This window comes from Salminus brasiliensis, chromosome 9 (assembly GCF_030463535.1).
Source record: "Salminus brasiliensis chromosome 9, fSalBra1.hap2, whole genome shotgun sequence".
NCBI lineage: Eukaryota > Metazoa > Chordata > Actinopteri > Characiformes > Bryconidae > Salminus > Salminus brasiliensis.
Genome location: NC_132886.1, coordinates 35,019,930 through 35,042,661, shown reverse-complemented (window position 1 = coordinate 35,042,661; position 22,732 = coordinate 35,019,930). Strand labels below are relative to the sequence as shown.

General features: G+C 41.8%; 1 protein-coding gene across 1 annotated transcript in view; it reads left to right on the top strand.

Annotated features, from left to right (window-relative positions):
• Positions 1-7,776: 7,776 nt before the first annotated feature.
• lamc1 (laminin, gamma 1) overlaps positions 7,777-22,732 on the top strand; it is a 62,484-nt gene continuing 47,528 nt past the window's right edge. The window contains exon 1 of the mRNA XM_072688264.1: positions 7,777-8,462. Coding sequence (XP_072544365.1) covers positions 8,084-8,462 — 379 coding nt within the window. The 5' untranslated portion in view covers positions 7,777-8,083. The remainder of the gene's footprint in view (positions 8,463-22,732) is intronic.

Below are 22,732 nucleotides of genomic sequence, written 5' to 3'. Positions count from 1 at the left end.
GTTCTGTTAGCTCGACTGTAAGGGAGCTAGCTAGTTAGCTAGCGTAGCTAAAGAAGAATGCTAGGCTAGTTTGAGCGTTTCAAAAATAACGACTTTTGTCTCGCGCGCGAGCAATGACGCGTCAGAGACGCGTCATTGCTCGCGCGCGAGACAAAAGTCGTTATTTTTTAAACGCTCATGCTATGCTAATAGCTTAGCATAGCTAGCTGAAGGTAGCAGAATTCACAACGGTCATTTAGCTAGCTAGCGGTTAGCTAATTTAAGCCATTAAAGTTCATACATTCCCGCTCTTGGTCTTTCTTAGTTGAGTAAATGGGACTCGTCGCGATTAATGTTAAGGAATTACTTCATTACATAATATTATTTCCGTAAATTTGTAGATTTATAGACATTTAGATATATAATTATAGACGCATTTGCCCCTCTGGAGTTACTGCGGATGCACAGTCGAGTTGTTGCCAATAGAGGGAGTATCGCGACCATTTTGCCTCACCGATGTAAAGACCAAGGTTTACTCAGGCCTTTTACCATAGTTTAGACTATTTGTAGCATTTGTAATATAGTGCTTTAAATGAACTTTAGACCCAATTGCAGCACCCTTCATTAGAACAGAAGTTTAGCTTGGCTTTGCTTGTCTTTTCCTTTCCTCTGTAATTACACTATAGCTATATGAACAAACTGACTGGGGCACCTGGTCATTCATTGTGTCTTCAGAAATCAAGGATACTTGCATTCAGCGGCAGGAGCGTTGGATGGCCACCCCAGCTCAGAGAGTACAGTTCTATTGGCAATGCTTCTCTGCAGGGCTAGACAAGCTGCCTGTGTCCGCAATAGGTGCAACGTCAGGTAGCTGTGCATTTATTAGAAGAGAGAAGTGTCCATAAACATTTGAACATATAGTGTAACGTCAGGAAAGAAGCCACCCATTGTAAGATGCAGCCCCCCTCTATTTTCGGTGACAAATGATGGGACACTTTAACTGGATGTCTGCGGTCTCATTCAGCTGCATCACTGCATTACTGGGATTTATTGCCCCAGAAACATTTGGGGACCAGATGCTCTTTTTTCTTGACATTGGTAAAGGTAAAGGTGCACGTATTTGTCACTGCACAGTGTGGACTGTACAGTGAAATGTGTCCTCCGCATTTAACCCATCTGGTAGTGAACACACACTCACACACACACACATGTGTTAGGGGCAGTGAGTACACACACACACCCAGAGCGGTGGGCAGCCAACTCTAGCGCCCGGGGAGCAGAGAGGGTAAAGGGCCTTGCTCAAGGGCCCAACAGTGGCAGCTTGCCGAGCCCGGGAATCGAACCCACAACCTTGTTATCAATATCCCGGCGCTGGATAATGGTGGTCTGTGCATTTATCTTAAGTTGTATAGGAAAAGTTGCTAAAAGTGTATGATCAGGGATGGGGGTGGACAGGGCAGCACAAAGCGTTGGTTTTAAACGTTGGTGCAAGAAATCTCATGCATTGCATGCAAACAGTCCAGATACTAGTCACATGAAGTGACCAGGTAACAGTAAACAGGGACAGCATGCCCACTACGGCTTTCCTAACCGTTGTTGAGTTTCTGTGGGAGTGTAACTGCTCTATTATGTCTAATAATCATTTATACTTACCAATTAAATATTGAATGCAGTTACATCATTGATGCTTAAATATAAAACAATTATAAGAATAATATTAGTTACTAAACTAATAGCCACTACTTATATCTCTTAAAGGTGTTACTGGTAACAATGTTGAAAATGATGCTTCATACCACAGTCCACAGTTTCCAAATGCGTCAGGCCTTTATAGATGTGATGAGGATGCAGGAAAGGTTTTGTTCTGATGACTCCTTTATGAAGGGCAGACTTGTGCAAGTGTCGCTGCACAGTAAACCAGCGCTCCACCAGTTCAGAGACTGCAAAATTTTACTGAAGGTCAGAACAATGGACCGACCAGCTCAAAGTTGGAAGGTAAGAAGCCGAAAAGACTGATCCTGAGGTGTGGGTTGGAGGAACTGATGGAAGCTCTGATACATTAAACATTTGGTAGTATGTGTAGTTGTTTAGGCTTCTGTACAGTTTTCTGTAAAACCCATTTTAACATTGAATAATGAATAGTTTGCATTTTATGGGTGTAACTGGAAATGACATAAATGAATAGTGGGTATTTTCTCAGTCCAAATTCTCTTATTAGGCCAAATTATTTAAATGAACATAATGTTAGTTTTCACTTATATGTGGATATAACTCCCCATTGTCTACAAGATATCAACATATGGGTGGCTGTCAGTTTCCTTTAATTAAATGATGGTAAATTAGAAGTCATTTTATTTGGTTGTTCTTACCACATCAATGGTGTCTTGTCTTCTTGTGTTAAGACGCATTTGAAAAATCTCAGAGTTACTTGGGAGCTCAGATTTAATACGTAAATCAGATCATTTCTGTTGAGAAAACCCATATTGATTGCTGTCATTGATTGCTGGGATTAACCAATCCTTATTGTATCACCTCCAGTTAGCGCAGAATGGTAAGCACAAAGTTGCTTACAGAGTCTTAGAAAAGACTCTATTACACCTATCCTTGCTTCACTTCCCTGGCTGGCAGTGAATTTTAGGATTCAGTTAAACATATTTTTTGGATTGACCTTTTTGGATTGATTTGGAAATTTGCTGATTTTTCACAGGACACGGTTGAAGCTAAGGGAGACCATGCATTTGTAGGATATTAATCAAGACTGTGTAACCACCACTTCCACTTACTATAAGCTAAGTCCCATCTATCTCTGATTTAATGTCTGGATTTAAACTTATATTTAGAAACTTGCATTTGAACAAAGGTAGAGGCTGTCTATATGTTATTCTGTATTAGTAGTGTTACACTATACAGACAAATGTATAGGGACACCTGCTTATTTGTTGTATCTCCTGAAATCAAGGGCATTAAAAAGAGTTTATCCTGCTTTTGTTGGAATAACTGTCTCTACTGTCCAGGGAAGGTTTTCTACTAGAATGTAGAGCATTGCTCTGAGGATTTGATTGCATTGAGGTCAGGATGTTGGATGATCACCACCCCACCTCATCCCCAACTCATTCCAAAAGTGTTGCATGGAGCTGGCATAGAATCATAGATGCCTCCCGAACTAGTCTCTTTCTTGCATGGTCACTCAGTTTATGTACTTTTCAATAACCTGTTGACCATGATTCCATTTATAAAAACAATAAAAGGGGAAAACATCTAAGGCAGTGAATATTTTTTATAGGCAATGATCCACACCTTAATGCTGGGGTGCTTTATAACTGGGGCAGTGGTGGCTCAGCGGTTAGAGCGCCGGGATATCGATAACAGGGTTGTGGGTTCGATTCCCGGGCTCGGCAAGCTGCCACTGTTGGGCCCTTGAGCAAGGCCCTTTACCCTCTCTGCTTCCCGGGCGCTGGAGTTGGCTGCCCACCGCTCTGGGTGTGTGTACTCACTGCCCCTAACACATGTGAGTGTGTGTTCACTACCAGATGGGTTAAATGCAGAGGACACATTTCGCTGTACAGTGTACAGTGACAAATACGTGCACCTTTACTTTACTTTTTTTACTAACTGGAATTAGGCATGGTGCCAATAGGTTCATTTCTATCCGATCTATCGATTTGTATCCAATTGTCCTATCGGCAATACTTCTCTACAGGGACTACAACTTGTGCGTCATTGGGTTAGCAGTGGGTGCAACTTAAAGTAGCTAAATGCACTCATTAGAAGGGGTGTCCACAAACATTTGGACATACAGTGTATTCTGTATACAGCACTTTGGTAGGGTTAGTTTTAATTATGCTTCACAAAAAAATCTTACTTACTTACTGACTGTAAATGTAACCTAAAGAAGTTAGCTATTTCTCGTTATCAGTATTCTGAAGAGAATACCGGCTTAGTTATTTGTAGTCTGGTAATCTGAGTATGATAGCACAGCAGAACAATTCAGACAAACATGAATATCTGGAGAGAACAAAAGCTTACCCTTAAGGCACAGTCTGTGGAGTACATACCTCCTGTAGCTTAAAGTAACCTTTGGAGAACAATTGCTGATGAATGTTCCAGGTTCCTGAGGCGAAGGGTTGAAGACAATGCACTTCTGGGGCAAGCCTGTGCACGACGCAATGGCGCACCGTCTCAGTTGGGGAAACCTGAAATGAGTAGCTGACAGGGAGTGCTGACAGACAGTGCTCTTTTTGACACAGAGGGATAAATCAAACACTCATTTCCCCCAGCATTGGATCTGTTGGGACATAAGGACTGATTGACAGGACAGTGCAGGGGCAGATGAGCTCACAGGACAAGGGCAGGCTGGCTGTGGTATGCATAGACAAAGAGATAAGAGGTTGTGTGCGCAGACTGTATGCAGGATGTTTGGTTTTAGTCTTTCAGGGCATGCTTTATTTTTGCAAGTGCTTCATTTTGCAAGCCCTTTTCTTAGAGGTGTTCCTCATGTGAACTAGCATCATAAAACAGCATGAAACAGCATCATAATTCTGGTCAAAAAGGCTAATTCAAAAGGCTGGGTATGTTTGTTGTTGTATGTTTGATTTTTACTCATTCTCTCTAATCCAATTTAGAACGCCAATTACCCAACCCATACATATTGTCCCAATCTCACATACAATGCTCCTGACACTGGGAGGGTGAAGACCGACAAATCGCCCAGCCTTAGTTATAGGTCAAGTTCAGGTCTGAAAGAGCAAGAAACTGTTTGGAGCAAAGCAGATCAACCCCTTTTTGACTGTAAAAGGAAGATTTTACATTTTAATTAATGTGCACGGTTCTATGCACGGCATATGCATAAATATGGCCATAATGGAAGCGTTGTCAGAAGTAAATCTATTCTGCATCAGGCTTTTTTGTAAAAGAACATTTAAACAAGCCTCCACAAGACATGTCCTAGGTGAATAGCAAAGGTATGTTTGAAGAAAAAAGGTGTAGAATTCAATGAAAAGAACGAGAGCCCCCAGCTGTGAGAGGTGTTCATACTCAACTTTAGTCCACTGGATACAATCAGAATGACAGTACTACCAAAAATTAACTAGTTCTCTTCAATTATTCCCATTTAATCCTAACCTACATGGTTTAAATCCCTGGATTGGTAAAACTGTCTTAAATGATCAATCAGATTACCCCTAGATGCATTTAATTACATGTTTGGTGTCCAAAGTTTGCTAGTTTTAATTTAGAATGGAAGATGCTAGGCTAACATTGCTAACAAGCACTGGACTATCACCGATCTCACCTCGTACAGGGGTGCTGCCAGGGATTTGGGGCTCCATGAAAAGACATAACAGTGGGCCCCACATCTCTAACAATTCTACTAAAATACCCTGTCAGTCACAGACCCTTAGAATTGCACCCCCGTTCCCCACGGTGCCCCTGCCTCCTTAAGCTAAGCATATAAGTCACAAGTTTGCTGCAATGACAGTTGAGGTCCAGTGTTTGTTAACAAGCTCAGGTTAGCACATTCCATTCTAAACTAAGGAAGTACACGTCAGATAGTAAACATGTCTTTATGTCTACGTAACTCTTTTAATTCTTGTAATTTTAATTTTTTTCTTTAATCCATGTCAGGGAAACCAGCCCCAAAAACCATCAGTGGTATTTCACAACATTCTAGTTCTAGTCCCAGCTAATCCTTACAGATATGCTAATTGTACTTCTGGAACAAAATCCATTACAAGACATTCCACCAAAAACTAAAAAGATCTAAATGAAAAATATGTTTACTTAGATTTAAGTGGGCTTATTAGGGGTTTGCCCTTATTTCTTTAGGTTTTTAGATTAACTGATTGTATTGGTTACTACCAGAAAGCCTTTGATCATTGAAGGTAGCTGTGAATAGATATACCTGTAATGGTATTACAAATCAGTGTGTTGCCTTAGAGTGTGAAGCTGGAAGATAACCACCAGCCACAAACAAGCCTGAATTGCTGGCATTCTTTCATCCTGGCAAGTGGCCAATGGCAGACACATATCTGCTGTGGAGCAACATCAGTCACTTATCCTGTGATGTGCATTACTTCTCATGTCTTCAGATGCTGGTTACAACTTCTGTCTGTCAGCATCACTTTAACACTGGATCCTGATGTTTCTGAGGACCCTGTATTACTTATTAGGTTCTTTCCAACGTTTCAGAAATAGTGTAGACACTAGAACGTACCTGTAGTGCAAACATATACACTAGGAAGTTGCACAGTGTTGTAGTTCTCATTGTTAAGTTTAGTGACATACACAATAGGGTAGGAGGGCATCTTGACCATTTGTTTTTTTGCAAAATGAAATCCTTAAGTTGTAAACAAGGTCAGTCAGAGTGGCTTTATGTGGAACACTGTTCTACAGAAACCTAGTCAGACTTGTTCTCAGCAGTAGTGATCGGAACCAGATGCCTGTAAAAGGGTTGTTGTTGTTGTGGCGCAACGGATAACACCACTGCATGCCAGTAAGCTACCACACCATGTGGGAGAGTGGGGTTTCGATTCCCGGTCCGGGTGCCTTTGCTGCGCTACACCAATAAGGGTCCTTGTCCTTGTGGAAGACTCTTAACATTACATCCATTTCACATTAAACTGATCTGTGTTGGAAGTCCCCTTTAGTACAGTACCATTCATTGTTAAGCAAAGCCTTTGTGGGTGTACTTTGTACTCCGAGAGTGTAAGTTGTGGTGACAGAGATCTGTATGAAGAATGGACTATAGTCAAAGGTGAATGAATTGTTTTGCAATACACATTCATTCTGCATGTTCTCAACACCATCTGTTTTACTCTGGATTAACTGGACAGGTCTCAGCCACAGCCATTAAGGTTTTAAAAAGAACAATAAACAACCATGTACATATGTCATATATTTCTGGCTGTCGTTTGGTCTGATGGATGGCAACAAGACTAAGGCATTTTCCTTTAGCTACTCTTGCCAGACCACCTTATAGACAGTCCTCTGTTTTTTTCTTGACTTTCTACATATTTAGTAGTGCCCACAACTTGTTCTTTCAGTTTTACAGTGGGTGCAGAAAATTGCGAGAATGTCAGATATTGTAATGCAAGACTGCAGCTAGGAACTCTTCAACATCCACTGCTATTCTTGGTTCCAGAGACGTGCTTGTTGGGAAGAGTATATTTAACCTTGCTCTTTGCCCCCTCTGCCTACAGCGTGCAACAGCTATCTGGTGTTCTTGGTTATTCATAGCATTAAAGAATCTTTAAAATACCATGGAAAACAACACTTGTTTTTGAAAACCTTTTTTTAGAAGGAGGCAGAAAGTCAAATTTCAGAAAAAGGAAAATTTCAGAAAAAAAAAAAGCAATAATGTTGTTGTTTTAATCCTAGACAATACTGGAATAATAGAAAATGAAATAGTTGCTGTTTTGGTCACTTTTTCGAAGCTCCACGCTAGTGGACTGTCCCTCACCCCATTCATGATCCCGTTAACGCCCACACGGTCGCTCACTGCTGACGTCCCCCCACTTACTGACCACTTGAAATCCGGTGACCCCGCCCACATCACATGTATCACGCCCTCTCGCACCTCAAGTCCCGCCTGTTTTCCGTACGCCACACCCAATCCCGCTGTTCTCGCCTTTTCAGCGGCTCGGCTCGCCATCAAAGCTTCCTTCAGGCGGAAGTAGACCCTGAAACTTTTTCCCCCCTTCCAACTTCTTTGACTTGCGCACTAGCTGGCAGGGTGTAGCCTGCTCGGATCCAACTCCTTTCCTTTCCCAAACTTTTTTTTTTCCTTTTTCCCCCCCCCCTTGCTCTGTGTCCATGGCGGTAGTCATAAGCTCGTAACTCTTTAGCGAGAAAAAGACGTGGATGTTCGCACGAAAGAAAGTAGAACCGGGACACAAGTGCAAGAAAGTAGAGCCGCTGTTTTTCTGCAGCGACAGAGCCGGAGTGCGACGGTCCCGCATGATTTTAGCCCTCGGTCCGCGAGCACGGTAGCTGGCGAGTTACCGCAACACCTTTCAGCTGGGTTTTACCCGTTTATTCATAAGGTTTGGAAAAAGGAGTTTCTTTTAAACTTTAGTGAGGACGGACACGCGCGACCACCTCCACCACCATGTCCCGTTTGGCCCTCATTGTGAGCGCACTCACTCTGACTTTGTGGGCGACGTGCAGCCACGGAGCCATGGACGAGTGCGCGGACGAGTCCGGGCGGCCTCAGCGCTGCATGCCCGAGTTCGTGAACGCCGCCTTTAACGTGACCGTGGTCGCCACCAACACCTGCGGCTCGCCGCCCGAGGAGTACTGCGTGCAGACCGGGGTCACCGGAGTCACCAAGTCGTGCCACATCTGCGACGCCAGGGACCCGAGGCAGCATCACAGCGCGGTCTACCTCACCGACTACAACAACCAGGCGGATACCACCTGGTGGCAAAGTCAGACCATGCTAGCGGGCATCCAGTACCCCAACTCCATCAACTTAACCCTGCACCTAGGTAAGCGAGTTTAAAACCAGTGTTTCTGTTCACACTTTAACAAATGAACAACTGTGTTTTCTCACATTGGCGCTAAATCACTACAAAGTGTGTGCATCTCATCCCCAGCTCCTTTAAATAAAGTTGGCTGAACTTTCCTTGCAGTTATTGAGGCAGATTCTGCCATTGACTCGTATCGCTTGATTGTATTAGTCTATCGACGACGATACCATCAGCTCAGCCTGTGTTGTAATAGGGACTAGTGCTGTTGTTTTCGGGGTTGGCCTACTTTTAATCAAGCAAAAGTCACCAGCGATTATGTAGACCATGTCAGCAGTTGTCCACCCCTCCATACAGGCTAATTAAGCTAAATCTAACAGATTACAAGTAGCTGCTTGAATGAAAGCATTACGGCGGATGGTGCTGGCCAAAAACCTGCCAGCAGGGATAAAGCGTAACTTGCTAATGAGAGTAGAAGGGCTGCAAACAGCCGCTAGGGCAGACTGCTGCCTTATTGCAACAATAGCTTAGTTTCAGGGCTGGTCACGTAGTCCACATCTCACTACATTTATTAAATCTCAGTTTTTCCAAATGCCTGCGTAATTCATGCAGATGAGATGTAAACAGAGTCAGAGTGGTTTGATATGAGATCTGGCATTGCAGAGAAACGTGTGGACACACACACACACACACACACACACACACACACACACAGAGACGTCTTTACAGTGGTTATGATAGGAACTAGGGGTCACGTAGCCATTTTATTTACTATCTAACGACCAGTGAACCTACACGTGTCTTCTGAGTCATCATGGATAGAAATGTCATGCCAAGTTTGGGCTTTTAGTGATTTCTTTAAACGTTTATTTTATGGTGTAGAATTAATGTAAGGCATTCATGTTTAATGAAACAAAAATAAATTTGCTTCACAGGTTTTCTGAAATCATTTGGTTAAATGCCTCTCAGCAAGTTTCACTTTGACGAGACACGTTTTGGTAGCCATCAACAAGCTTCTGGCAGACTTGGCATTCTGGAGTTAATTTACCTATTTTAACTTTTAAGCACAGCCCACACATTTTTGATAGGGTTGAAGTCAGGATTTTGGGAAGGCCATTCTATAAACGTAGTGTTGGCTTGCTTTCTCCATTCCACAACCACCTTTCGGTGTATGTCTGGGGTCATCCAACTGTTGGAACACTCAGTTGTGTCCGAGTTTTAGCCACTTAGCTGATGGTTTGAGGTTATGCTGAAAGCCTCAGAGGTTATCCTCCTTTATTATTCTGTCCACACTGACAGTAAAACAGCCCAGGAACGTGACTCTACCACCTCTGTATTAGAGTGAGCGTAAATGTCTGAGCACTACTGTATGTAATTTGGAATGGAAAAATGATGTTTAATACCTTCCATGTTCCTCTCCGCCAGGTGGAAAAAGTACATCTTGGGCCAAAACCTCATCTCATGTTTCTATGTTTTGTCTTTCATCGCTTGTGCAAACCATTTCTGGCGTTTCTTTAGAACTCTAAATGGCTGCTTACATTATTACCAGTTTCACAAACTGTTATAAGATCACACATGCAAAAATATACTGCTTATATGTTACCAAAGTTAAATGTTTTCAAGTCTGTTTATGGCTTATTGTATCACACCAGTAGTTTAGGAACAATGCACTGAAATAATATGAAATAATTATAAAATAATAATAAAAGTGAAGAAAAAAATGAAGAATGAATGAAAAAATGAAGAAAAAAAAGTACTCAATCATGTTTTTTAGGTGGAATTCAGCTGCTGAGGAGACCAGTATTTAGTATTTAAGTGTCTTTAAAACTTTAGGGCCACCATTATCTACTTCACCGCAAGGCGTGGGTTACTGTCATTGTCACAGAGGAATATACAAAACAAAATTAGCCACTTGGCAAAATCTTACATGCACATCACCCCAAAGTCAAAACCTTTCCTAATTCTTTTTGGAGTTGAAGTATTTTATATGCTACAGCGCAAAAGCCTGGGAGACTCACAGTAACCACCCTGTTGGCTTGGTGTGACCTCTTCACTCTCCTGTTCTCGCTCTGCAGGCAGGAGTTCACTGATGAAATTGTTCACATTACATGAATCATTGAATTCCTACGACTCTGAGCCAAATGATTTGGAAAAGACAGAGATTTGGGTGGGTTACAGACTGGGAAAAGTGAGCTGCAAGTCAAATGAAATGCTACGAGAGGTGGTAATCATCAGAAGGTTTTTTTTAATGAGTTTGAGTGACCTTCAGTTGCCTCTCCTGATTTTACTTGTACTTATTTTACTTAATAGAAGAATTGTCACTTATGTTGCAAGTGTTTGAATTCCAAAATCCTTCTGATTATTCTCTAGAAGAATATTTAACACAAGCTGTTATAAATGTTTTAAGCAGACATAAGATTCTTTTTTTGAATATCAATTAATATTTGCTTTGGTGTGTTTTGGTCAAACTGCAAGCCACACCTACAGGCACTCTCAAACTGAACAAAGCAGTATCCAGACACTTTAATTCGACCATTAGCTTCATGTGAGTGTCCATTTATTTTCAACTCTAAACATTTGAGAATGCGTGACTGATTTAAGATGGGAAGTAGGAAGTGTCCGTTTGGACAATACCATGCTTTATGAACTGCCTTGTCTAGTCTAATTGCTGTGCCCCTAAGGGTTCATGCTGACTGGAAGATTGGAAACATGGTCCTCAAACCTGATCACGCGTCTGATTGTTGGATGCCTGCTTTGAGGCGGACATGGCCAGAAGCACTAAAACAACCACATCTGTAATTACTGGGGAGTTTGACTGTCGCTAATGATGGGCGGAAGTGGTCTCTCGCACAGTTAAACGCGTTCAAGCAGAAAAACTCAAGAAAATGGCATCATTTGTACTTCCCTGGGAACTGTGCTTCAGAAGGTCAGAATGTCTGTACATAAATAATCATGATTTATTTTTCGGGTTTCTTCTTTTCTTTTTTGTTCTTTTTAAAAAGGATGTTCTCGGTGTGCCTCAGTAGGTGGGCAGCCACAAGTAGTCTAGGTCTCCCAGTCATAAGCTTTTATTTTTATACACTGTGCCTTTGATGGCTTTTATCTCCATTCTGCCTGGTTTGGCCAGGAAGCCGACAAGTCCTAACTTGACAGCTCCAGAGTTCTCTTGGGAGAAGAGACTGGAGATGAAGCCTGATCCAGCAGGAAGGCAGACAGAGGGAGATGAGTCAGGTAGATTTGAGCAAGTAGTAGTATTTTTAAATATGCTGGGGAGGTCTGCACTTTGTTTGCTGATTTGTGTGGGGAAATGGGAATCTTTGACTCATCCTCTACAAAAAATATAGAGATGAAAGCATCTCTTTGTGATGTCTCTTTAGTTTTTTTTAGTCTCCAGATGTTTTTGTGTCTGAGCCCAATGTGAGAACCTGGGATCCAGTTTTGTAACTTTGAAAATGCATCCCATTTCAACAGAGCTAAGGTTAAATACTGATATTGGTAGTTTTGGGGCAGATTGTCAAAACCTAGATTCACCCAGGACTTAAATAGTTGATCCTTTTAATAGACTTAAAATCTTCATTCCAAGACTGAAAAGCCAGCCAACAGTCTTTGATTTCCAGATATCCCTTCCCACCTATACTTTATTCTTTTCAATATCTGCAGAATTTGTACCTCATATAGTACATGTTCCATTATTTTAGTCCACTGATGTGGATACCAGTGGAAAATGCAGCCTCCTATTCTTCAGAGTAGTCAAAATGACACTCAATAACTCATTTACTTGGGTGAATGTGAATGCCTGTGACCAAGCAGTGCTCTGGTGTTCTCTGCTTATTTTTTATGTATTTCCTTCATCAACTGTAATGAACAGATGTGTTTACTGATACAGTACGAGTGCTGCCCTGTACCCAGTCATCTGTCTGCATCAAAATTAAATGCCAGATTACGCCTAAATGAACCATTTGCACACCAGGGACCAGGAAAGCTCCCTATCCCCACTTGAGCAATGGTAATGCAGCTGCAGCTCTTATGCTGTGCATCTGTATAGTTAACAGAAGCTGGCCCTGTTTTCAACTTTGTTTTAATGGGAAGAAGCTGGCTGTACATCTGCCTTGTAATGACTTAAATCTGGGAACATTTCTGACATTCTTTCATACTCATTGCAACATGAACCAGCCCTTCCTCCCCTCATACTGACTTCCATCATAAAGTGTGTGCATCTGTGTTTTTATTTTATTTTATTCTTTCTGGAAAAGGACACTTGCTTTTGGATGTCTGCTGTATTTCTGAACCAGCTGGACAAAAGAGTTGCCCCTGACGAGAGCCAAGCATTTGGGAAGATGGTTCTCTTCCTGTTCCCGTTGCTTACAAGCCCTCTCTGCAGGCTGTCTTGCTCACTTGCTGGCTTGTTCACTGTCTGAGTGTGAGGAGAGGAAGCAGTGCAGCAGTGTGGGAAAATGAAGATTGGGATATTTCTTGGGCCCGAGGGTCCTTTTACCTCATCCCCTCGCAGCCCCCCCCCCCCCCCTCCCTTTCCCTAAACTCTGTCAAAGACCTTGTCATTTCTGAAGGGAGACCAGCTGGACCAAATTATACCAGTGGCTGTTTGAGGGGTTGAGGGAGAGCAGGTTGTCTGGTTAGAACCTATTGTTGCTCTCTGGAAGGTATGATCTCACCGTGGGAACCATGTGCTTTCATGTTTGTGCGGCATTACAATTACGGTGTTGTTTCCTGTTTTGAGTATTGGAAGCCATCGGTTTTGGAAATGGGTAGCACTAGTTACTCAACATCGAAGGATAAACGGCCACCGGAACAAGGTGATGGCAGTGCAAGAGTTGATACTGTTTGGTACTTCCGTAATTGTTATCGAAGATTGGATTGAAAGGTCAGACCACCCAGGGTGGACAAAATGCAAGCACTCCCTTGTCTCCTGGTGATAAAGTCATTCAGAGAGACCCTGGCCAATATGGCCAAACACTTCCTGAAAGAGCTCCTGCTGGTTTTAGATTGTACCTCATAGGAACTGTCACATAGGGTCCTACTGCTATTGTCAATTTAATGTTGTTTTGCCCACTGCACTGCGAAATGACAGGGGAGAACTTCTTTGGGTTCAAAGTCTCTAATAATGGCTGTTTTAAAGCGTAACGATTTGACATAAGCTGTAAAGTTTAATGCTAGTTTGGGTTAAATTCTGGATTTTGCACAATGAAATGAGTTAACGCCCCTTACAATTTAGCTTGTGTTGGAATTCTTTTTTGTTTGGCACGGATGGACAGTTCTTGTATGTAAGTATTCTGAGAAAAAGGACTGGGATTCTTGGTCTGGTGAATGGTGCAAACTGGCAAGCAGCCAGTGCTCAGGCTAATCTGTTGCATCTCAACTGACTGCAGATCAAGATGTGACTGACGGTAGATTAAGGCATACCTGGCGACATGGGCTCTTTCATGTTTTAATAGCATTGGACTTGCACACTGTTTTGAGTCTGAACAGTCAAGGGTTCCCTGTAATGAGTTAATGAGTTCCAAAACAAGTTCCTTTATCCCCAGGGTTGCTGTTTTGGTTCATTTTCAAGGACAAAAGGAAACTGTCCCTCACATGACCCTTCAGTACTTCTTTCCCATCCATTTGCACACATGGTGGAACTGAAGGAAATGCACAAGGCCCTCTTCAAGCTCAGAGGGAGCATTTCTGCTCTCTTTAATCCTCAATTAGCAAACTATTTGTTTTTTTCTCTCTGTAGCTGCTGTTGTACAAGCTGGTCTGTGAAGAGAATTCTTCCAAAAGGTGGAACGATTCATGAAAATCTGAGTTCAGCTCGATTCTAAGCGGTGCTGTGAATGTGTGTTGCATTTTAAGGTTTATTATAAAAGTACAGTCTTGGAGACAAAAGCTGTGCCAAGCTGACTCTTTAGTCACAAGCTAATATGTCAATTCCAAGTTAACGGACTAGCCTAACTGCAAGCTAGCATTAAATCAGCTAGATATTCAACTGAAATATGTTGCATATGTTGACAGTATTTGGATTGTGAAAACATATCCCAGACTAAGGGATCATTTTCCACGAGGCACTAATCATGGTGCAGGTGGTGCTGAGGTGATGCCAGCCATGCACACCGCTTCAGAATAGGCGTCGAGTTGCCAAAACAAACTGATCACACAATAGTTGAAGGTCAGCGAGTTCAAGCTGAGATTCTGGCCAGGGCATTTTGGTGTGAAATGCCTGCTCTACATTTCTACGTTGAAAAGCTGTGACGAATTGCTAGCGGCAAGTTTAATATATAATTTACTTGTTGCTTAAAACCATATCCAGTGTCTGCTCCTTCTCTTTATTTTCCAACCAGCCCCATCTTCAAAGGCTTCAAAGTGAGTGTGTGAAGTGTGAAACTGAGCCGTTTGCTCCACTGCAGGCTGTCAGTGGCCAAATACAGCTGTTTCCCCACATAAGTACAGGATCCTCAGTGACAGGTATCCACGCAAAATTGGGAGGCATCTTTGTGTGCATGTTTTGCTTCTTTTTTGTTTCCCCAACAGCTCGTTCTGCCGTGACTAGCGTTGTGGTTGTTGGAAGAAACTTTGGCTGTTTCATACTATGAGAAAATACCCTCCTTCGGGCAACAGTGATAACACCTGCTTTTATAGGGGGCTTTTTTCCCCCTCCTATCTCTTCCTCAAAGCAGCGTTAATCATGAGGGCCTCACAGTCTAGTTGTGGAAAAACCTCCTCTCTGGATTTCAAGGGCAGAAGAAGGTCTAGGCTTTCAGCATTGTATGATTATCATTAGTACATTTTATCTTCCCTTCGTTTCTTCCCAACAACCAGTTATTTATCAGTTCAGCCTCTTCCTTGCTGCCTCACAGGCACTGATCACTTGGGGCATACTACATGGGGAAGAGTTTTGGTTGAAGGATGCGTTTACATTGCCATAACATGGGGCTCGAATGTTTCTTTTAGGAAATATCCTGTCATGCTTGGAAAACCCCAGCAGGATTTCTCATTCATTCCTCCTCATGCTTGAGCTGGACTACTCGAAAGAATAATGTCAATAAATCTGCCGCCCGAATAGCTTCCTTTATTATGATAAAGTAAAGACTTGCAAACAAACTTTTGCTGACAGAATAGGAAATAAACCTCCCACTGACAGACTGTTTCCCCAAGAGAGAGGATGTCCTCATTTGATAGTGTAATCTCTTGGGTTAAACTGATTTCACATGACCTTGAACCTAACTTTCTTCTTATTTGTGGCCTACCATATTCGGCACATTCTTATGTCCATGCATTTCTGTTGTTCACTGAATGAATGGATTGTTCTGTCTGCTTTCAAGAAAATCGCATGAAGCATTGTATGTGGTAGCTCAGGCCTCAGCCTTTTAAGCTTGTTAACTGCATTAGTAACCCCTTTTATTTTAATCGACATTGAAAAATAAGGTATTATGAAAGCTGATTATATGATGCTGGCCTTGTAAATGAGAGTGGCTCTGATTCAAGATCATTAATCAGATCAACAGTTTCCATCCTTAATGCAATATTCGTCTTTATTTAGCTTTATTAAGGCTGGATGGTTTAAGGTGACCCAGTTTGAGATCTCTACACATGATTGACAAGCCATGTGTGCAGGGAGCAGTCAGACATTATAGATGGAGGTGTCCTTAATCAATAAACTGCAAAACTGACCTGGGGCCTTGCAATTGCGTACACCCTAACTTTTATATTTTAATTCATGACGGATTTATTAAATACTTCCTGAGGCTTAAAAACATAAACACACTCCCACTGATGAATTCATTTCCCAGAAATTGCATTGCAAGACTAGTGCATTACTCTGCTTTTGGCTTTGCCTTATGTTCATACTTAACCCATTATCCCATTTAGTCACTGGCTGAAGGTGCATGTCTGAGGGGGGCTTATCAGTTAACCTTGACCAGTGTTTGCTTCACTTTCCTTCACAAGATTAATGCTAGGTTCATTTTATATGTTTGCACTTCAAACCCTTTTTAAGAGTGTATACAGTACCTTCATAGCTTTAAAACTCCCCCAGCTGTTAGTTCTTTTTGGCCATTCTGTTAGTCCATTTACACAGGTCAAATTACTAACCCTTATGCATAAGAGTGTATATGTGCATGCCTGTTGGAGATCATGGGAAATCATTTTTGGAATTTAGACATTAAGTGACTATTAGGTCAGACAGTTTGTGGATAGATTCCCCATCCTATTATACTCAGTGTTTACAGTTATTCATATCTTTCCTATTGTTGATCTTTACTACAGGTCACGTAGGCTTCCGGTGCCCTGGAAAAGTCAAGCCGTAGTTGTAACCGGATTCCCTGCAGCCACTTCCTTTTGTCTTCCCTGACAAAACATGATATTCTGTATAGCAGCAAACCAAATTCTGCACTTTGTCGTGACATTCCTGTGTGCTTTGTACTGCATGACCAGTGAGCACCAGGATTCCCGGCTGCACGCCTTAACATGGATCTCGTGGGTTGTAATTGCTATAAATTGCCATTTGCACTGCAGTGTGCCAGGCCATGTCCTGTTTCTGGTTTGTTTATTTTTAAATGTGAGGTGTTCCATGAAATGAAGATCTATTGGAGTTTTAGATCATATTTTATTTTAGAGGTTTGGTCACATCCTTGTCCAAGAGCAGGCTATTAATGACTTTTCCGCTGGACAAGGAAATGACGTAATTCCCAGCTGTTGCTAAGCAGTCATGAGGAGTAACAAGGAGGTGGGAGAATGAACCATTATAATAATTGCGTAAAGTCCATGTAGATGTTACCTTCTATAAGGAAAGCATACTTGCCTGGATGTCTGTGGATAACATTGGATAAAATCAACTTTTTTGACTGAAGATTGTCATGTTTTGTAGTGCAACAGGGGTGCGTGATGGTAATTCCAAACTCTACGGAGAACGTTCTTGTGCAAATGCTGTAGAAATACCATAAAGTTACGTTATACATGTAGCGCCAGAGTGAAGTAATTACATTGTAATTGACAGTGCTTTCCAGTACCAGATTTGAACCCCACTCTCCCTTGATTGAACAATGTTACCATTAAGCTAAACGACTAATTACAATGTGTGTACAATTGTATGTGTGTAGTAGTTTTGATCTGAGTCTTAAGCCTGTTATTCCCAAATCTTAGACCTTAGAAACATACTCATTGCAGCTGTGAAGTATGTTTTTGGCCTTACTGGAGAGTGTGCAGTTAACTAGCTGAAGAGATTTTAGCTGTTCAGTTAATACTAACTTTTAGCTTAATGTGGATACCCACTCACTTCACTGGCATTCAGGTTGTTTACACCCCCGCTTTTGAGATCCCCTTCCTTGGGCCGTGCCTATTTCTGTGCAGTTTAACATGGAGCAGCAACATGGACTTTTGTTCATAGCTGTATACCAGCAGTATATCAGGTCAAATGGCTAAACGGAAGCTGTTTAGCTCAAACCTGTGGAGAGAACACACTCCGTTGTGCCAGATCGAGGTCAAAGTGATTCTCACCAAAAATGAATCACTACGGAGTTCATTTGGAGACCTGACTGAGAACACCTTATCTCAAGGGTCTCCTGTGAAACAGCCCCCTCCCCCCTTATCAAACAGCTTCATGGAATATTGCATTTTATGCCCATATGATGCAGCCCTTCAGTGGAACAATGTTTAAGATCTTGTGTTTCAACTTCTCAAGTGGAGTTAACCTACGTTAACTCACTAGCCTCACTTGAAAGCTTTTCAAAGCCTGGTCAGATATGCCATTGACCCGTGGATTTCAGCCTTTTTGTTTGTTTAAGCATCATCTTGAGGCCTGCATGTTTAGTCTGTCTCAGTGTTTTGTGAGGAACGCTCCTCAGCTGTAGTTTACATTCTTAATGAGATTTCAGGCTGAATAATGTTCCAGCACGTGTGGATAATCTGCCTCTTTGTTAATCGCCTGCGTTTAGATAAAAAACCGAAGGCCTGTAGTTGTCTGATCTTTTTTAGAAGGATTTTGCTCATAGTGCTGCACTCAGTGAAAGCAGGATCTGGATCTATTTTTTTCTTCTTTTTCAATTAGACAACTACGTAGACCTTTCCTTTCTGAAAGGGTGAGGCCCACTTGGGGTAGGGAAACTGCCCAAAGACCTTATATTTATTTTTATTTTTTATTTTTTTTGCCATTTTAGGAATGTAATCAATTCCAACTCTCATTAAGCCTTTGGTATAGTCAGTCGCCCCTTCAAAGTAGCCATCGGTGTGTGTGTGTGTGTACGTGTGAGGGAGAGAGAGAGAGAGAAGACGTCAGGATCCTATCTTTAGATCTGAGGCATGGGCCACAGCACCCCCCCGCCCCTTCCCCAATCTCCTGCCCACCCTCTCCAAGCTCTACACCATCACAAAACCCCTTTTGTCTTTTTCCTTTACATGGGGGAGGGGTTATTCAGTCACTGGATTAGTCTTTTTGTTTGGTCATTTCTACTCATCTGTCCATACACCCCCACCTCTCTCTTTTGGATTCCCTTTTTTCCCCCTCTTGTTTTCCTCCTTCTCTTTCATTTTACCCTTGTCCATCTTTCCTGTTTCATCGCCCCCTTCTTCTTTGGTTGTTGTAATTGGAACGTACCCTCTTTCTTTCTTTCTTTATTCTCTGTCTGTCACACAAGAGGGCCACCAGTCAAGCTTGGTCTAGAGACGTTACACTTCTACAGGTTTGCCTGCTTAAACACTGCCTGTGTTTGCAGTCTATTCATCAGTATTTACTTTGAAGTGGAAACTTAACATTCTTTCTGTCGGGAGCTAATTGAAAGGCCACCAGTGGATGTGGGGGTGTATTTGCTGCTTTCCTGAATCTGAGTGCTTCTGCTTCAGTGTCAAATGCTGACACCAGGGTGCTGTTCCCTTCTCCTAACTCTCTCTCTCTTGAGAGTTGGGGAGGGGTGCGGGATGTGTGGTTTGTTAATCATCACTGCAACATTGGCCTTTGCAGTACTGACATTGCAGTTGTGCTTGCATTATTATTTTTTTGAGGAATCATTTAAATAAAAAAGTAATCACGAAATAAAATCTATAAACTGGATATAACTGCTGGATTTAATTTGAGCGGAAATAAATCCGAGAACCAATAAGATATGCAATTAGCAATATGTTATGTCTGTACAGTTAGCTAGCGTTGTGTGTGTGTGTGTGTGTGTGTGTGTGTGTGTGTGTGTGTGTAATATGACTGATGGAATGTGGCATATATTTACTATTAAGACAAATTGCTGGATACATTTTTTTCCCCCTTAAAAATGGTAAATAGGGCCCAAACTTTATAGTCAGAATTTAGCTTTTTACATTTTAGTGTCTTATTTTGTCCAAAACCACATTGTCTGCATAGGCTTGATGAAACCAGGATGTGGTTAGAAAGATTTGTTGTTCATATATTCAGATATTTTGGTGACTATTGCCTTTCTTTTTCTTTTGCCTTATTGATGTATTGAAGCCCCAGTTTAAAACTTAAGAAGAAAAAATTTGATGCCAAATGTGCATGTGTCCATCTATAACATAAACTATGAATTCAGTTCATTTTTGCAGTCATGCTGTCAAAAATGTTACCTGTTATTGTGAACCTAATAACGTGATTAATTGTTTTCAGAAAGTTCAAAAATGTTTTGGTCAGCCCTTTTATGTAATACTGTATGGCAGCGTTTTAAACAGTTTTACCTTGTAAATGCTCCAACACTGTTGAGACCGCTTACGCCCTGACCTAGATGTGACCCATAAGGCAGTTGCATTCGTGCTGGAACTTGCTATAGAAGGGCATATGCTGCCCCCAGGACAGAGTGAAGCGGCACCCTCTAAGCCCATTTTCCATGTATTTAGTGGCCTCCAATTAACTCTTGACCTCTTGTAGCTGTAAATCAACCTCTTCTTGCAACTGCAAAAATGACTCCACCCTTCAATTATTATGCAGTTGTTTATTTCTAAATAAAGAAGTAGACGGTAGACATTTAAATGTGAAATAGTGATAAACTGTTTATAGGTTATGGGAACTTTTAAGGAAGACCAAAACTCGTGAGCTTCTATGTTTTCAGTTTTCTTTAAATTTGCCTTGAAGCCAATGGACAAGTAGTTGAGTAACCCAACCCCCTCCAGTCTTTGTGAAGTGAATGAATGCGAACTACCTGCAGTCCTCTCTCTTCAAGTCATAATTACATGGATGGATTTAAGAAGGATTTATGGGCTTTCCACAGCATGCCATCCCGGCCTCACACAGCATTGCAAGTCCCTTCAGTACCGGAAATTTGGTGGGATTACAAGCCTGTGTAATGGTAGGGGAGTCCTGCCAGCTCTCTCTTCTTCTTCTGTTCTCGCTCCACTCCTGGGACGGAAACATGTAATACCTAGTAGTCCGTTACATCGTCACCCACAATAAAATTGGAGTTAACTTGTCATCTTCTGACGCTTTTATAGAATTCTGGTGGGGTTTGTCCCTCCTGGTGTCCCTTCTCATTCCGATGAAGAGCAGGACTTCATTCTGGGCTGTTCTTAAAAGATAAGCTAAGCAGGAGGCGAGGAAATGGTTGCGAGAAGATCTTGTAACTGTCAGATTGTGGTGTCAGGGGTTACTGATTAAGATGGAAGGAGTACTGTCTTGTGTCTTTCGGGCGTCTGATATTACACATCCTGCCTGTCAGACATATCGGAGGTATCTCATTATAAATGGCTGCAATGCGCAGCCCACATTGTTTTCAGGCTGTACCTTTCATGGGTAAAGCTGATTGATCAGTTTGTTGGATAGCGTTTAAGAGATCTTGCATCCTTTAATCCAGAGTGAGGAGAGGACCAGCTGGGCGCTTCTGCGAGCTAGAGCTGCCGGCTTGTTTTTCTGTGGTGGAAAGATGTGATGACATGAAGTCAATATCCTTTAACCCCAATGTGGTGTTAATGTGGTGACTGAGTGCTGTATTTTATAGAGGAACAACATCTGGCCTATATCCTGTTGCTCTTTGCCTCTGGCTGTCCAAAATGGAGCTGTCAGTAAATGACTGGATTTTCTTTTATTGGGTTTTGCAGTTGTATGATTTAAATTGTGTAAATTCCAAGTGTTTACCAAAGAAATGCAGACTACACTAACCTCTGGCCTGTTGAGTGCACAGTAGTAGTAGCAGTAGTAGTAGTACATCTTCCTACAAAGTTGTAAGCCAATTTACTTATTTAAGAGCATACTGAACTCGGAGTGCTGCTGAGTATTAAATATAACTGCGTAACTAAGTTACATTTTTGAGAAATACTCTGTTCAGGCAATGTAGTTTCGCTTTCTTATTACGATAAATGTCAGTGTGGTGAATGATAGTGTGATAATATTGTGCTTTTCTGTTATCAGCCATTACAGAACACTTGACTGTGTATTACAAAGAGCAGAATTAGTTGTTTAAACAGATTTAAACTAGATTTAAAGTCAGATTTCAAATAATTTGTTGTGTGTGTTTTTTTTTGTTTTGTTTTTTTTCCTCTCAATTCAGTCATTTCCAGTTCCCACCCACTAGCTGGAACTCACCTGGTCACATGATGCTACCAGTGCCAGGCGGTGAAAGCTAGCATGTTCTTTACTTTTTTTGGAGTTACATGAAGCCAACCACTCCTTTCGTTCCTTAAGCTAGTGGTCTTCCGATGATGGGACATGCGCTTCTAATGGCAGTTTTTAAAATTCAGTTATATTGAAATCTCTTTTTATTGTTGGGTGTTTCTACTGGTTATAAAGATCAGACACTAAGTGTATGTCCTAACAGTTGTCAAAGAAAAGCAGCGAAAGGGAATATCTAGAGGAAAGCTGTAGATATTGCAAAGTTGAAAAGGAATGTTGTCCGTGGTCTCAGATGAGGTAGTTGTTGCTGTTCTCATGCACATTTCAGTAGAACAGTCGTGTATTGAGGCAGAGAATGTGAGATACTGTATTGTTGTCTGCCTGCCCTTTAGCCATTTCGTGTCATGAAGTAGTGCTACCCCATTTCCCTCTGTTCTTCTAGCCTTGTTTCAGTCGCAGTGGCAGTCCAATGGCTGGCTGCGTTCTTTCAGTTTTTCAAAGCTGTTTTTAGCACCAGCAGATGAAGCCATGGCAATTAACTTCCACTCCTTTTTGTTTAAAGAGTTTGGGAGACCAATTTTCCCCTCTGTGTGCTCCCAAGACTCAGTCTTCTCGATTGAGTTCATTCTAATTAACATGCCTAGTAAACTCGTCACTAAGCTTTCACTAAGCTTTGGGAACTGGAAACCTGTCATCATTTTAGCATCCACACAAACGGGTAATTAACTGAAATCAATCTATTTATATAGTTTAATTCTTC